The sequence below is a fragment of the Gorilla gorilla genome, chromosome 1, assembly GCF_029281585.2.
Source record: "Gorilla gorilla gorilla isolate KB3781 chromosome 1, NHGRI_mGorGor1-v2.1_pri, whole genome shotgun sequence".
Taxonomy (NCBI): Eukaryota; Metazoa; Chordata; class Mammalia; order Primates; family Hominidae; genus Gorilla; species Gorilla gorilla.
In genome coordinates this window covers 49,087,695-49,105,380 of record NC_073224.2, presented here as the reverse complement: position 1 = coordinate 49,105,380, position 17,686 = coordinate 49,087,695, and the positions used below count along the sequence as shown (strand labels likewise).

Here is a 17,686-nt window from a genome sequence, read left to right as displayed (position 1 = left end):
GCCTAGACTCACTGGCAACATCTCACTTGAAGTGACAGTCTTGGTTGTTTTGGTCCTGTCTCTTCCTGACAACTCAGGGTTCGTCCTTCTCTGCCACTAGACGTTTTGCATTCATTATTTGAGTGTTCCTTCTTCTCTAAAAGAGTAAGGGGAAAAGAAAACCAAGTTCCCCCAAGAGTTGTTATTAATATTTGATCTCCTTAGGCACCAGAAAGTAACCTGTCTAGTGAAGATATATGATAAAACTTACAATTTTATTTTTAGGAGAGAAGCATGCCCAGTAAGTTAAGCAATCTGTTGTCAGTGCTTACTGAGCTTCTCACAATAACCTCCAAATGTGAAACAGCCTAAACTAAACTACCTAGAAATTTTGTTGCTGGAGTAATTTCAATTTTAAAATGCTGATGGATGCTTCCGGTGTGCACAGTCCTTTGGAATTTAAAAGAAATGTAAGAGAAAGAGCTATGCTCCCAAGGTGTATGCATATAGAAGTATGTGGTGGAGTTTTATGAAACCTACTTTTTAGGAAGCCAGTGTTCTGGTTTTTCCAGACTCTGCTACTTACCAACTGGGGCTGTGGACCCAGCAACTTAAGTCACATCACTGACCTTCAGTGTCCACGTGTATAAAATGAGCATGACTGACATCCTGATTTCTGAGAGAGGTATTTTGAAAATCAGGTGGGGTAGTGCATGTGACAGCGTTTTGTAATCTGAAAACCCTCATGCATGTCTGAAAAACCATGACTAAGAAGTCGTGCAAGACTGCAGGATCACTGAAAAGGGAGAAATCTCAACTCCTATGATCAGGAAAGGGTGAGGGAAAAGAGTATGACTTTACTAGCACTTGAAGAGCGAATCCAGAAACAGGTTGCATAGGACAGTTTATGGGAATATTTATTTATATATAAAAAATAACAGAGGAACTAGGGTTGTTTTGTCATTAGAGGGTACTCATACTACCCATGAAGTGGTATGGTGCTATTTGAAAGAGAACTTAGATTAGCTGCAAATAGATATGGCAAACTTAGGGCAACTACTGAAAAAAGTGAAAAAAAGAAGTACAATTGATATGTCAGTAAGGAAGAGTGAATTGCATCATATAAAATGCTCAGTTAAAACAATAAATGGGGCCAGGCGCAGTGGCTCACACCTATAATCCCAGCACTTTAGGAGGCAGGGCAGATACCCTGAGGTCAGGACTTTGAGACCAGCCTGGCCAACATGGTGAAAACCCATTTCTACAAAAATCCAAAAATTAGCCGGGCATGATGGTGGGTGCCTGTAATCCCAGCTACTCAGGAGGCTGAGGCAGGAGAATCTCTTGAACCTGGGAGGCAGAGGTTGCAGTGAGCCGAGATCGCGCCACTACACTCCAGCCTGGGTGAAAGAGTGAGACTCTGTCTCAAAAATAAAAATAAAATAAAATAAAGGTCAGGAAAAGAATGCAAGACAAAAAATAGGAACAGAGAACAAGAGAACAAAGACAACAAATAGAAACAAGTAACATATTAAACCAACTATATCAACCATCATTTTGAGTGTCAATGATCTAAAGGCACCAATTGAAACAGATCATCAGAGCCGATCAACAAACAAAACTCAACTATATATTGTGTACTCCCTATAAGACCATTTTAAATATAGACAATATATATTAAAAGTAAATGGGTAAAGATATACCATGCTAATGCTCATCACAGAAAGCAGGAGTAGCTGTGTTAATTTCGAACACAGCAGACTTCAGACGAAGGAAAATTATTAGGAATAAAGAGGGGCATCATATAATGATAAAGGGGCGAATTCTCCAAGAAGGCATAACAATATCTAATATGTATCCATCTGACAGAGAAACAAAATATGTGGGGCAAAGCTGATAGAACTGCAAGGAGAAATAGATGAATGCACTATCATAGTTGGAGACTTCAGCACCTTTATCTTTTCTGATATCAGAAAAGATAAAGGTGCTGAAGTCTCTTTATCAGAAATGGGCAGATTCAGCAGGCAGAAAATCCGTAAGGACATACTTGAACTCAACAGCACCATCAATCCACTTGGATATAATTGACATATACAGACGACTTCATCCAACAACAGCAAAAGACATATTCTCCGGCTCACATTCATGGGGATAGACCACATTGTGAGCCATAAAAATAGTATGCTAGTTAAGCTTTACCAGGGAGTGTTTAACATAGGGTGGACTCTGGCGCCCTCACGTGGTCCTCATGTAGGATCTGGTTTGGTTTTCCCTGCTGGGTAAAGGTGCAAGATAGAAAGAAGGGTAATTCCAATTTGCTTTCTGTGCTTTATGATGTATTCTGGTTTACATATGCTCGGATGAGTAGATGTATGATTTATATTATCTACTGTTATCTAAAATAAACTTCACATTCGGACAGGCAACATCAAAACTGTCCTACACAGAAATACTGGGTGAAGATCACTTAATAAGACGAACTCCAGAAAACAAGAAAATGGCAGAATTGACAATCCCTCTCACCCTCCCTGAAAAGACACATGTATACAAATTTCTTTTGTCAGAGACATTAAGAGAAACAAATGCTGTCAATCTAATCACAACTGATCACAACTTGATGAAACTAAAAAATCTAGAAAGTATCATGAAGACAGTTGAAATACAGCTTTACATTCACTATTGTGACCAGAGAAACTCACTGTGGCTGTTTTTTGTCCCCTTAGATGTCAACTAATGATTGTGTTAAGTGATCATGATTAACAGAGCATTTAAAATGTTTATTTTATCTGTATTACATTTCAAAAATTTATATTTAGGCATATACTTTATATATTTGTGTACATATATAATTTATTACTTTATATTTTTGAAAGTGCATGCTCTTTTTTTAAGCTGACAGACGTGCCTAAGCAAAGCAAGTGCAAGTCTGTTCCTTAAAGGGTAAGTATGCAGAATGGAAAGCAGAGTGTACTTCGGGTTGACAGCTCATATTTGCACAGACATGAAAGTGATGATGTGTTAATTGTGCATATAGCACAGAATAAATCAGCTTGCTTTGAATGGAAGATCTGAACCAGGAGTGCATGAAATTGGGCTGAGTCATACAAGAAAAAACCCGAAATGAGATAACAAAATATACCCACTACAGTGGCTAAAATGGAAAAGATTGACCAAGCCAAGTGTTGGCAATAAAGTGGAGAAGCTGGAATTATACTGCTATTCGGCAGGTAAAATTACAACATTAACTTTAGAAAATAGTTCAACCGTTTCTTAAAACCTTACACACACACCTGTCATATTACTCAGCATTTTACTCTTAGGTTTTTACCCAAGAGAAATGAAATCATATGTCCACACAAAGACTTGTACATGAATTTTCATAACAGTTTTGTTTGTAATAGCCAACAAGTGGAAACAATCCAAATGTCCCTCAACAAGTGAATGGATAAACTAAATTAACATATATTTATACAATTGAATATTACCCAGCAACAAAAGGAAACAATTGGTATATGTGCAGCAACCTAGATAGAACTCTAATTATGCTGTGTGAAGGCTAAAACATTTAAAAAAAATCGGAGTGATTTCCTTTATACGATAGGATATAAACGAAGTGATTCAGGTTATATGAAATTTTAGAAAGTCAAATCAATCTGTAGTAAGAGAAAACAGGTCGAAGGTTGCCTAGAGAAGGAAGTGGATGTTTGGATGGATTACAGAAGGACATGAGGGAACTGTGTGGGGTGAAGGGTATGATGGAAATGTTCGTTGTCTTCATTTGGTGATGGTTTCACAGGGCATATATATAAGTAATCATATTGTACACTTTAAATACTCATCAACCATTGTATGTAATACATCTTAATAAAGCTTTAAAAACTTTTTAAACTTATGGTAGGTCTTGAGTTTATGGAGTTTATATTAATATATTTATCATAAGAACTAGCCACAAACTGAGGGATTGGTAATAAAGAGGGAAAGGAAACTACATCAAGCATTCTTTGTTGAAGGCTCATATGTTCCTTTTCTGGGCTACTATGCAAATTTATATTATTACCTATACTATGCATATACTACTATGAAGGTAAGAATATTAGGTAATTAAGGGTAAGGAACTTCTTTCTTTCCAAGAATGGTTCATTATATTTGCTTTGTTGCTTTGATCTAGTTCTAACCTCTCATTGCAAGCTTTGTTGTGACGTTTACCCTCTCTCAATACAGCTTTTGGCGCTAGGAGAGCTCCACTTGGAATCTCTTCCTTTGTCTAGCATCAATGCATAAGACACATATCAAAATTGTATTTCATCCCACATATCAACTAGAGGAAAGGTGAATGCATAACATTGAAAGTCACGGAACTGTTTTATTCGTGTTTTTTTTTTTTTATACAGTGGTTCTCAAAGTGCTGTTTTCTATCCAAATCAGCTGTGAAACTTTTAAAAAATATAGACTCCTGGGCTCTAACCCAGACCCACTAAATCAGAGATTCTGGGGACATAGCGTGGACTCTTCATTTTTTTTTAAGTTTTATAAGTAATTCTTCAATTATTTGATCATTGCAACAAATATGCATTGAGTGCTTATAATTCAGTGTTAAGCACAAGGACTAGGTATTAATTTAGAGGTACAAAAAACACGTCATCATTTGCCCTCAAATTATACATATCTAATATCTTTTGAGAGAAATAGATACTTCTAAAAGCACACAAAATTAAGAAGCACAAATTGCAACCACAAACAATTATTGATATGAAAGGAAACGGAAAGGGCCTGATTAGAAATCATCATAGGGTGGGGCAGAGGGAAGTAGTTTAGATTCCAAATCCCTGAGAGGGTCAGAGAAGGCATCAGACTAGATTGGGTGCGTTTGGGGGTGGTATGGCCATAGGCAGGCCAGGGAAGGCTTCGATAAGAAAGTGGTATTTTAGCAAACACCTGGAGGAAGAATTGAAGTCATAGCCAGGATAAAAGTGCATCACACAAAAGGAATGTCATAGACAGGAGAAAAACGTGTGTCTTCAGGAAACTGAAAAAGGGGAAAGGGCCACCACACCTTGGTGAGGGGACCGAGTGGTATGAGATGAAGCAGGAAACATAGAAAAGGGCATCTTTGTACAAAGCCAAAAGTTGGTTTTTTTAAGTCTAATAAAATTGACCTCTGGCCTCAATCTACCCAATTAATTAGTGGAAGGTGTGGGAAGGAACAGAAATGAAAACAAAACAAACAAGATATTTCCAAAACTAGAGTAAGATGCTATTCTTTTTCAACAGATATATCTTCTTGATTACATACTGTTTGACTCTGTGATTTTTGTTGCTTTAAATTAAATCTACAAGGCCTTAAGGGGCCTAGCTGAGTCTAGTATATAATTTGAAATATCTATGAGAAAATACGTGTTCTTTACGGTAAAGTATAGCTTTAGTTGTTGAGCTTTGTTCACTCTTTGTGCTCAAGATTGATGTGGCGACAGACTTCCAACATTGGTGGCTGCTACTGAGGGCCAAAGAGGAGATGTGTACTCCCACTGAATCTGAGTGTCCACTGAGTGTGAAGGTGGATGGTAAAATGCATGAGTGTATCTTACACTCATACTTTACAAGAAAGTATGATAAATGAGGATGGGAGAGAAGCTACAACACAGGCCCTTACTGATTAACTAAAATTTGAAGCTGTGAATTGCAGCTTCCCCTTTAGTGAAAGATGATATAAATAGCTTAGTTGTCTTCAAACTAGCAGAGACTTTTTAAATGGATGGATGCTGATTTTTTTAAAAAAAAGAGCCCATTTCTAAGGCATCTTTTAAAGCAGGTGTCCTCAACCCCTGGGGCATGGACCGGTACTGTCCGGTGGCCTGTTAGGAACTGGGCAGAACAGTAGGAGGTGAGCGGCCAAGCATTACTGCCTGAGCTCCACCTCCTGTCAGATCACTGGCAGCATTAGATTCTCACAGGAGCAGAAACCCTATAGTGAACTGTGCATACGAGGGATCTAGGTTGCATGTTCCTTATGAGAATCTAATGACTGATGATCTGAGTGGAACAGTTCCATCTCAAAACCATTTCCCTGCACCCTCCATTCACGGAAAAATTGTCTTCCACGAAACGAGTCTCAGGTGCCAAAAAGGTTGGGGACCAAAGTTCTAAAGGAATCAATCTCTTGCTATTATTGTTATTATTGTTAAGATGGAGCCTTGCTCTGTCACCCAGGCTGGAGTGCAGTGGCAAAGTCTTGGCTCACTGCAACCTCTGCCTCCTGGGTTCAAATGATTCTCCTGCCTCAGTCTCCCAAGTAGCTTGGACTACAGGCACATGTCACCATGCTCTGCTAATTTTTTGTATTTTTAGTAGAGACGGGGTTTCACCATGTTGGCCAAACTGGTCTCGAACTCCTGACCTCCAGTGACCCACCCACCTTGGTCTTCCAAAGTGCTGGAATTACAGACATGAGCCACCACACCCAGCTCCCTTGGCTATTAGTGAAGTCTTCTTTTTCTTTTTTGATCACATCTATGCAGTATATTTGAGAGAAAGAGGAAGTAGAGTGGGAATTTCAGCAGGGCATGGTGGCTCACACCTGTAATCCCAGGACTTTGGGAGGCAGAGGTGGGCAGATCACCTGAGGTCAGGAGTTTGAGCCTGGCCAACGCGGTGAAACCTTGTTTCTACTAAAAATTCAAAAATTAGCCGGATGTGATGGCCGGTGCCTGTAATCCCATCTACTCGGGAGGCTGAGGCAGGGAGAATTGCTTGAACCTGTGAGGCAGAGGATCGCACCACTGCACTCCAGCCTGGGTGACAGAGGGAGACTCTGTCACAAAAAAAAAAAAAAAAAAAAAAAAAAAAAAAAAAGTATGGTAATTTCTCCATTAACTTCGATGCTGCTCTGGTCTTGATCCCCAGATCAATGCAATGTCCCGGAATGGCTTCCATTTGCCAGGCCTACCAACCTAACTGATGACTTTGAGTTTCCCATTGGGACATATCTGAACTATGAATGCCGCCCTGGTTATTATGGAAGACCGTTTTCTATCATCTGCCTAAAAAACTCAGTCTGGACAAGTGCTAAGGACAAGTGCACACGTAAGTAACTCTGGAGTGGGAACCCCTCTGTTAGTCAAACATCTGTAAGATCTGATTCAATTTGTTCAAATTTTGTAACTGAGTTGCATATGACAGTTAGTTTGCTAAGGTGCAATACATATGAGAATTATTCTTGTAGATCATACCTTGTTACTGCTTTGAGTTCCTGGCACCTTCATTACAAGTTTATTTCATGAGAAACCGTCATTGCAGGACATGATTGAGGGAAAATCCCCATTCACTGGGGGTCTCCCATTTTCATGACTAAAATTAAGTAATGAATGACTTGGGACAAGAAAGAGAAGTGGATTAAATAACTAAAAGATGCGACAATCTTGGGCTTTGAGATCTTTGGATTATACCAGTTGAATTGAATTACAGATAATAACGAAGTTTACATTTTTCTGGGAGGCATAATATGGGGATGAAACAGATCTGAAAGGAAAGTTTTTTTTGAAAGGGAGCTGATCCTGAGGCAGTCTGGTGAGTTTCCTCAAGGTAGCAAAATCTGTGGAACCATCAGAACTGCATGTGTTCCTCAGTAAGCTACAGGCAGGTTGAGACCTTATGTACTAAAAAAAAATTCAGTTTACTCTACTTGGCTTCAAATTTCTGTTTCTTTCCTGTAGGTAAATCATGTCGTAATCCTCCAGATCCTGTGAATGGCATGGTGCATGTGATCAAAGACATCCAGTTCGGATCCCAAATTAAATATTCTTGTACTAAAGGGTGAGTTGGCATCTCTTGAACCAACATCTCTTGGTTCAAGAGTTCTAACACAGCCACACTACCTTCTAGTCATATCTCAGAAAGGACAAGTAAACTATTACCATCTGCTCTTTAAAGGCTTCAACACAGGTGCTTAGCTCCTGACTGAAATGGACAAAGGTATGACAAGATCAGGGGGAAAATCATCTGTATCCTTGCTGGAAACCAAGGCAGAGCATATATGAAAAGTGTGGCATTCATTGGGTGGGAAGGAAGAAAATGGGGGAAGAGTATAGTCAAAGCACACAATCAGCCTTAACCCAGAGTAGACATTGCTCGAAGAAAGGGAAGGCCATTGAGCAGCTGTGTGAGAGAAATCTTAATGGTCATAGCACAAATAGTTTGCTAGGGCTGCTGTAACAGAGTACTCCAAAACAGGCGGCTTAATACAAACAAAGTTTTTGGAGTTCTGTTCCGGAGGCTGGAAGTGCAAAATCAAGATATTGGCAGAGCCAGAGCCAGATCCATAGCCATGCTCCCTCCAAAACCTGTAGGGATGGATCCCTTTTTGCTTCTTCCAGTTTCTGAAGCCCCAGGCCTTGGCATGTGGCAGCAGAACTCCAGTTTCTGTCTCTGTCTGTCCTCACATGGCTGTCTTCCCTCTGGGTCTCTGTCCTCACATGCTGTTCTCTTATCTGTGCATGTCTGTGTCCAAAGTTCTTTTTTTTTTTTTTTGAGATGGAGTCTGGCTCTGTTGCCCAGGCTGGAGTGCAGTGGTGAGATCTCGGCTCACTGCAAGCTCCACCTCCCGGGTTCCTGCCATTCTCTTGCCTCAGCCTCTCAAGTAGCTGGGACAACAGGCGCCCACCACCACTTTTTTTTTTTTTGTATTTTTAGTAGAGACAGGATTTCACCATGTTAGCCAGGATGGTCTCGATCTCCTGATCTCTCATGATCCGCCCACCTCATGGCCTCCCAAAGTGCTGGGATTACAGGCATGAGCCACCGCACCCGGCCCAAAATTCTCTCTTTCAATAAGGACACCAGTCATATTGGATTGGGGCCCACACTAACAACTTCATCTTAACTTGATTGCCTCTGCAAAGACCGTATTTCCAAATAAGGTCACATTAATAGGAACTGGGGAAAAAGACATCCATATATTTCGGGGGTGAGGGGAACATAATTCTCATGCATTGCTGGTAGGAATGCACAATGGTACCATGACTTTGAAAGACATTTTGGCAGTTTTGTATAAAACTAAATATACTCTTAACATATTATCCAGCAGTTATCCTCCTTGGTATTTATCTAAAGGAATTGAAATCTCAGGTTCACACACAAAAAAATCTGCACACAGATGTTTATAACAGCTTTATTCATAATTGCCAAAACTTGGAAGCAATCAAGATGTCCTTTAGCAAGGGAATGGATAAACTGTGGTACATGCATACAATAGAATATTATTCAATACCAAAAAGAAATGAGCTGTCAAGCCATGAAGAGACATAGAGGAACCTTAAATAATGAACCTTCTTTCACTATTACTAAGTGAAAGAAGCCAATCTGAAAAGCCTATGTAGTATATGATTCCAACTATACACCATTCTGGAAAAGGCAAAACTATAGAGACGTAAAAAGATCAGCAGTTGCCAGGGGTTAGGGAAGAAGGGGATGAATCGGAAGAGCACAGAGGATTTTGAGGGTAGTGAAACTACTCTGTATGATGCCACAACAGTAGGTACATGTCATAATAAATCTATCCAAAGTCATATGATGTACAATACCAAGAGTGGACCCTAAGATAAACTATGGACTTGGGGTGACCATGATGTGTCAGTGTAGGTTCATCAGTTGCAAAAAATATGTACCACCCTGTTGAAAGATGTTTATAATAGGGGAGGCTATCCGTGTATAGGGGCAGGGAGTACATAGGAAATCTCTGTATCTTCTGTTCATTATTGCTGTGAACCAAAAACTTGTGCTAAAACACAAAGTCTATTTTTTTTAAAACTTCATAAAAGTAAATACACAGGCACATGTGCATAAACAGACACGCACACAATCGAGTACAGGTAAAACAGGAAATTTGAACAAAACTGGTGGATCATACCTGTCTCAATATCTTGAGTTTGATGTTGCACTATTGTTTTGCAAAATGTTATTATTAGGGGAAAATTGAGTAAAGTGTACCTGGGATCTTTCTGTACTATTCCCTACAACTGCATGGGAATCTGATTATCTCAAAATAAAAAGTTTTTTTTTTTTTTAAGTTACTACTAAATTTCCAAAGGGATGGGCTTCCTACCAAAGAATTGTATATTGTGAAATTAAATCATTCGAACTTAAAACAATTCAAACTTATAGGTGGGAGAACTTTAAATTATTCTGAGCCATGAGAAGACTGTGGCTATGCAGCCTGAGTCATGCAGCAGGCAGCTGTAACTTCTGCCTTTTTTTCCTGTGAATAGTTAAAACCAAATGGCGCCAGAGATAAGACCCACTCAGATCACTACGCCTTTTCAGGGAGCAATAATCTTCCTTGGAATGTAGCAATATGAAACCAATCAAAGTGATGTAACTATGCATGGAACCATATGGAAAATATAATCCTGCTAAAATTTCTCTGTCTCTGCCTATGTAAGTGATACCTTACGTCCTCCACTTTGGAATGCTGACCCCATTCATTTGGAGTTGGTGTCTTCCAGGTGTCTACCCTTAAGCTTTGTGCTCAAATAAACTCTATCCTTAAATATATTTTCTGAATCTCATTATTTAAGGTTAACAATGTGCTAACCTAAACAATTCACAGGACTTGTTTTTTATTCTCATTTTTTCCTAATCCAACCACCTGGTTCAAGGCACATAGATTAAGAAGGAAAATGGAAATGGGACTAATATCCCAGGCTTCACTGTCCCTCTTCGGGCCCTGGGGAGGAGACTCTCAAAAGTCTAGACATGTTCACCCACATCCTGTATGTGGTTTCTGGAAATGAAATGATCATGGCTTTTCCTGAACCATGGCTTAACTTTGTGAATCCACAGCTCTCTCTTCCCCAGGAGATCCAAAAAGATGGGGTAGGATGTAAAGGCTTCAATCTGTTCAAATGGATATGAGAGTCCCTGGCTCTCCTTAAAATAAGTAGCATGGATTTTATCTCTCTGCCTTACTTCCTCACAAACATTCTGAATGAGAAAAGTTCAAACCATTATTTGTTCAATTACTTAATCTACTTTGGGACACGAGTTTAATAAATTAAAATATTCTTCTATCTGTTCCCCTTGATCAGTGAACATAAAGTTATCCTTTGACTCATATTTAAAATGTTCAGTACTACAACACTGAATAATAGTATGGAGGAAAAAAAATGCCAATTTAAGTTTGAACTTGCTTCACCATTCCTATCCCAACCCCCATGATTAGAAAATCAAAAAGAACACTTTGAGAAATAACCTCAGTGGGGTCAAAAGCCAGAGTCTCCAGGATGTCTTGTTCTTAAGACAGATAGAAGGAGGTACAAATATAGGATTGCAGACTTGTTCACTTCATTTGTTCTCTATTTGTGTGCATGTGTGTTGGCAGTGCAATTGAGAATGCTTTCATTTTTGCTGGTGTACTACAAGGCATTAAAAAACAAAATGAGAAGTGGGAATTGAACAATGTGAACACATGGACACAGGGAGGGGAGCATCACACTCCGGGGCCTGTTGGTGGGTGGGGGGCTAGGGGTGGGATAGCACTAGGAGAAATACCTAATGTAGGTGACGGGTTGACGGGTGCAGCAAACCGCCATGGCACATGTATACCTATGTAACAAAACTGCACATTCTGCACATGTACCCCAGAACTTAAAGTATAATAAAAATTAATTAATTGATTAATTAATTTTAAAAAACAAAATGAGTCCAGGCGCAGTGGCTCATGCCTGTAATCCCAGCACTTTGGGAGGCTGAGATGGGAGAATCACCTGAGGTCAGGAATTCAAGACCACCCTAGTCAACATGATGAAACCCCGTCTTTACTAAAAATACAAAAATTAGCCGGGCATGGTGGCGTGCACCTGTAATCCCAGCTACTTGAGAGGCTGAGGCAGGAGAGTCACTTGAATCTGGGAGGTGGAGGTTGCAGTGACATTGCACTCCAGCCTGGGCGACAAGAGTGAAACTCTATCTCAAAAATAATAATAATAATAAATAACCAAAATGATATCGATGTCATTAATAATTACAACATAATAGCTACTATAATGTAACAACGTGTCAAGTGTCTGCAGAAGGACCCACTGTTGTCTCACTATTCATTTGATCTCCATTTGGCACTGTTTCGTTGTTTGAATAAAGCTTTATGCTGCCAGGTTTTCCTACATATTTGTAAAACAAAGTTCTCAGCCATTCCAATAACCATGACTGTTACTTGACATTGCTTCATTCCTTCATGTATAGTACTATCAAGTTTGAGCCTACCCTCACTATGACTAGTTTGGCCCAACCATCTATCACAACAGAGGGTCTCAGGTGAAGTAAAATAAATGTTATAAATTCTTCCAAATTTATGGCACACTTTGAACAGTTTGAGACATACTAATTGATAATTGCTAACTTTAACATTTTAAGTATAAAATAAGTGTTCAGTTCTTTTTGGTCAGCTTGGATTGCCTTTGGTTCTAGTTATAAATCATTTTCTTTCTTTCTTTCTTTCTTTCTTTGTTTTTTTCTTTCTTTCTTTTTCTTTTTCTTTCTTTCCTTCCTTCCTTCCCTCCTTCCTTCCTTTCTTTCTCTTTCTTTCTTTCTCTCTTTCTCTTTCTCTCTCTCTCTCTCCCTCTGACTCTCTCTCTCTCTCTCCCCCTGCGCCTTTCTTTCCTACTGACAAGGTCTTGCTTTATTGCCCAGACTGGAGTGCAGTGGCATGATCAACACTCACTGCAGCCTCAATCTCCCAGGCTGAAGCGATCTTCCTGCCTCAGCCTTCTGAGTAGCTAGGACTACAGGAATGTGCCACCATGCGTGGCTTTTTAGTAAAATTTTTGTTGAGACAGGGTCTCACTATGTTGCCCAGGCTTCTCTCGAACTCCTGAGCTCAAGCAGTCCTCCTACCTCAGCCTCCAAACGTGCTGGGATTACAGGCCTGAGCCACTGTGAATGGCCTACTTTGATGAATCTTACTGATAAAAGCCCATCCATGCATCCATATTTTAATACTTATAAGGCATAGAAATACATACAACAGGACTACATACACACATACATATGTATATATATGACAGCTTCCCTGCACTCAAGAAGCTTGTGTTGTCTTTTAAAAAAATGAAATTTATAGGAAAAACTGTAACTCATCTTTGATTTATATAAAAATGTGTCATAAGATAATAAAGAAGAGAAATCCCATCCAACTGAGAAGGCATGGAAGAGAAAATGACAAAGTCCCAAGAATGTGAAATTTGGGAAGGTGATAGACAGTTCTTTGACAAGTGGAAAATGTCCCTCTGAATTCTATAAGAGTGTAATCTCTGGAAGTAGTAATTTAATCGGGTAGTTGACCTGTGTCTTTAGAATGTAACATTCCTTATTTTTTGCCTCTAGATACCGACTCATTGGTTCCTCGTCTGCCACATGCATCATCTCAGGCAACACTGTCATTTGGGATAATAAAACACCTGTTTGTGACAGTGAGTTGAAATATGCATTCCTATTTCTTTTACCGATACATTCTAATTTTTCTCTGGAATAATAAAAATCTTAACCGAATTCCTCTGTGCAATCTGTCCTTCACACGGCTGAAGACAGCGGTAATGTTCTCGAATATTCCTATGGGGTTCCTGGCAACTCTTTCTTTAAGTTCTTCCTTATCCTGGGATGTGTCTTTCCTAATTCTAGGGGCCTAAATACGTAAAAGCCTTCAAACTTGATTTTACTTCAATAAACTTGAAATTATGTTGGTTCTACCACCTCCAGTATAACAATCATCCTGCTTGGCAAATCAGTAAAGATTTTAAAAACTGATACTCTTCAAGGTTAGCGAAGCTGTGGAAGAACCTGAACTCTCATGTACCATGAGATCAATACATCCTCTTGAAAGGCCCCATGCACTATAAACCTCAGAAGTGGGCATGTATTTTAACCTACTTCTTAGAATTTATACTTAGGAAATAATGACACACTTTTTAAAGCAGTTTGGTATAAACTTTTCATTGCAGCATTATTTATATTAGTTAAAATGTTAGAGTAACCTAAACATTTTAAACTATGGTTTGGAAATAATCTACTAGTAGGAAAAAGATGTGTTCAAATGACCATTACAAAGAATTCCCTAAGAAACATAAAATAGCTATGCAGAATGAAAATAAGTATATCCATACACTGGCATGGTATTCAGCCATAAAAAATGATAGCATAAAGGAGCACTTAATAACTAGAAAGAGATGTGTTTTATGTGGAAAAAGAATCAGATGAACGGCATATATGGCAAGATCTCATTTTATTAAAAAAAATACAGCTATGTAGTGAGGGCCAGGCTGAGGCTGAAAGAAACACAGTGTATAACATCTTTGTCTTACTCTTCTCTTTGGATAACTTGGGGACTTCTTTACTTTTCTTCTTGGTATTTAAAAATGTTGTTACTTTTACGAGAAAGTTTACGAGCTTCAGAATCTAAATTTACAAATGACATTGGTCACACATTTATTGCTGCTTATCCACTTTAAGAAACAGTTTTGCTATTTTGTAAAACAAATTGGGAAACCTTCCATCTTATTTGAAATCTGTAATAAGATAACATGGAATTGGAATAGGAATTTTCTTGGAAATATTTAAAAAAATTAGTAAAATAGAAAAAACAAACAATATAATAATACACCTATACCTATATCTATATTTTTATCTCTGTTTCTAGTTCTGTAAACTCTCTATATCCAAATCCTGGTAAATGGCTGTAAGTCTTCTTGGAAAAGGCTAGGGGAAGATTTACAATACATGCTTTTGACTGCATAGCATGGTGCTTCCTCAAGAGAATCCGGTCTCCCATCCGTTGGTGCTGCTCTGGGTCTATAAACTATTCAAGTCTAGGAATTGTTGATGAACAATGAACTTCTTTTGCAATAATTCAAGTCAGACTTCAATTCACTTGACCTAAATCTCTTACGCTTATACAAATCAAGTAACACTTTAGTCGGCTATCCGTCTACTTTGGTTTTAGAGACTCCATGACCAATTAGCCCAATAACAATGTTCTCTTCAGTCAAATCATTCTGATTGCTGTTTCAGCTCTAATAGCCATTACAATTGTCTCTGGCAATTAAGTGCTGCCAATTGGACTCTGTCACCCTGAGCTCCTTTGGTCCCCAAGTGAATTCAGAGAACCCAGTTCAATGGCAACAGTTCCCATTGTCATTCCTGGCCTACAGAGAATGAGCCATCGCAGAGGATGCTGAAACTCCCCGTGTGAATGTTTTTCTCAAGCCTCCAGTAAAAGGTCTGTCTTCTGAACCCTCCACTCCTGCATGTGCCTCACCAGCTCTATCCAAGGATGTGACTTTCAGAGTGGAATGGCTGTTGCTTAACCTCTGCCTCTCAAATATCAGGCTAATTTCTCATGCTGTAACCCTAGTCCAGAACCATACAGAGAAACTAAGTCTGGAAAACTTAATTCCACATTGGCCTGGTTGACACTGTACAAAACCACCAGATAATTATAATTTTATTTAACTCTTTGTCTTCTTTTCTTTCCTTCCCTCCTTCCCTTCTGCCTTCCTGCTTGCCTTCCTTCTTTGCTTGCTTCCTTCCTTCCTTCCTCCCTCCCTCCCTCCCTCCCTTCCTTTCTTCCTCCCTCCCTCCCTCCCTCCCTCCCTCCCTTCCTTCCTTCCTTCCTTCCCTCCTTCCCTCCTCCCTCCCTTCCTTCCCTCCTTCCCTCCTCCCTCCCTTCCTTCCCTCCTTCCCTCCTTCCCTCCTCCCTCCCTTCCTTCCCTCCTTCCCTCCTTCCCTCCTTCCCTCCTCCCTCCCTTCCTTCCCTCCTTCCCTCCTCCCTCCCTTCCTTCCCTCCTTCCCTCCTTCCCTCCTCCCTCCCTTCCTTCCCTCCTTCCCTCCTCCCTCCCTTCCTTCCCTCCTTCCCTCCTTCCCTCCTTTCCTTCTCCTTATTTTCTTTCTTCTTTACCACACGGCTAGGACCACCAGTATAACATTGAACATTGGTAGCAATAGATGTCATCCTTGTCTTGTTCCACGTCTCAAAGGGAAGGATTAAAACATTTCACCATTAACCTGGTGTTTACGGTAGGCTTTTTGTAGATAACCATTTTTGAATTAAGGACATTCTCATATATTCTTCATTATTAAAAATTTTTTGTCTTTGAATCATGTTGAAGTTTATCGAGCACTTTAGTTATATGTATCGATGTAATATCTGTTTCTCTTTTTTCTGTTAATGTAGCAAACTGTTTTGAGTACATTTTTGAAAGGCAAATAATTTTGAATTTCAATTTTACATTCTTAAAATCAACTAAGTCATAATATTTAATCATTTTTATATATAACAAATACCCTTTTATAATACATTTTAGATGTTTCTATTAAAGTATAATTCATGTATCATAAAAGTTACCTTTTTAAATTACACAATTCAGTGGTATTTAGTATATTCCTAAAGTTGTATATTACGGTCTGAATGTTTGAGTCCACCCCAAATCCATATGTTGAAATCTTTACCCCTAAGGTGATGACATTAGGGAGTGAGGCCTTTAGAAGGTGATGAGATCATGAGAGCAGAGCTGTCACGAATGGGATTAGCATCCTAATAAAAGAGGCCCAGAAGAGCTCCTTTGCCCCTCCTGCCATGGGAAGAAATGCTGAATCTGCCAGAGAGGTTGGTCCTGAACTCCTTAGCCTCCACAACTATGAGAAATAAATTTCTGTTGTGTATGAGCTAACCAGTTTATAGTATTTTGTTATAACAGCCCAAATAGACTAAGACATTGGGCAACCAGCACCGCCAATTAATTCCGGAACACTTTCATCATCCCATTCCTGTTTTAGAGATTAGACTGTAATTTTCTTTCTTGTAATGTCCTTATAAGATTTTGATATCAAACTTATGACAGTCTTAAAAAGCCAGCTGGTAGTGTTTCATATATTTGCTTCCTTGTAAGAGTTTATATAAAATTGGTATTATTTCTTCTTTAAATGTTTAAAAGAATTCACTGGAAAAGCCATATAGCCTGGAATTTACTTTGTTGGGAGGTCTTTTTTTTATTCCAACAATTTTCTTGTACCATGTAGACTTTTTGCTGAAGTATAACATATATATGTAGTAAAGTGCACACATCTTAATTATGCAGTTCAGTGGATATTTACAAATTAAATGCATCCATGTAAGTGGCACTCAGATTAAGATATAGAACATTATCAGCACCCCAGAAGCCTTCCTGATGCCCTTTCCCAGTTATCTTCCCAAAGTAACCGCTATTCTGATTTATAACACTAATAGTTTTGCTGCTTCCTAAATTTTATAAAGGAATCAAAAAATAGGTACTCTTCTGTGTCCGGCTTCTGCTCAGTGTTATATTTGGAAGTCACTTTTATTGCTGCATGAAGGATAGTCAGTTTTTTTATTATTATATTGTATTTCACTGATGATATTGAGTACCTTTTCATATGTTTGTGAAGAGCCTATTCCAAACTTTTGTCTATTATTTACTGGTTTGTCTATGATTTTATTGTTTTGTAGAAGTTATTTAAATATTCTCATGTTTTCTAATAAATGTAACACAAATGTTGTCTTTCAGGCTGTGGCTTTTCTTTTTCTTTTTCCCTTCTTAATGATGTCTTCTGTTGTAGGAAGTTCTACATTTTAATAATATTCAATTTATGGGTCTTTTTTTCCAGTTACTGCTTTTTCTATTCTACTTAGGCAATTGGGCCAGGTGAGGTG

General features: G+C 38.9%; 1 protein-coding gene across 1 annotated transcript in view; it reads left to right on the top strand.

Moving 5' to 3' along the window:
• Positions 1-17,686, top strand: part of CR1L (complement C3b/C4b receptor 1 like) — a 78,007-nt gene that overhangs the window by 25,253 nt on the left and 35,068 nt on the right. The window contains 3 exon segments of the mRNA XM_031014464.3: positions 6,880-7,059; positions 7,689-7,788; positions 13,348-13,433. Coding sequence (XP_030870324.3) covers positions 6,880-7,059; positions 7,689-7,788; positions 13,348-13,433 — 366 coding nt within the window.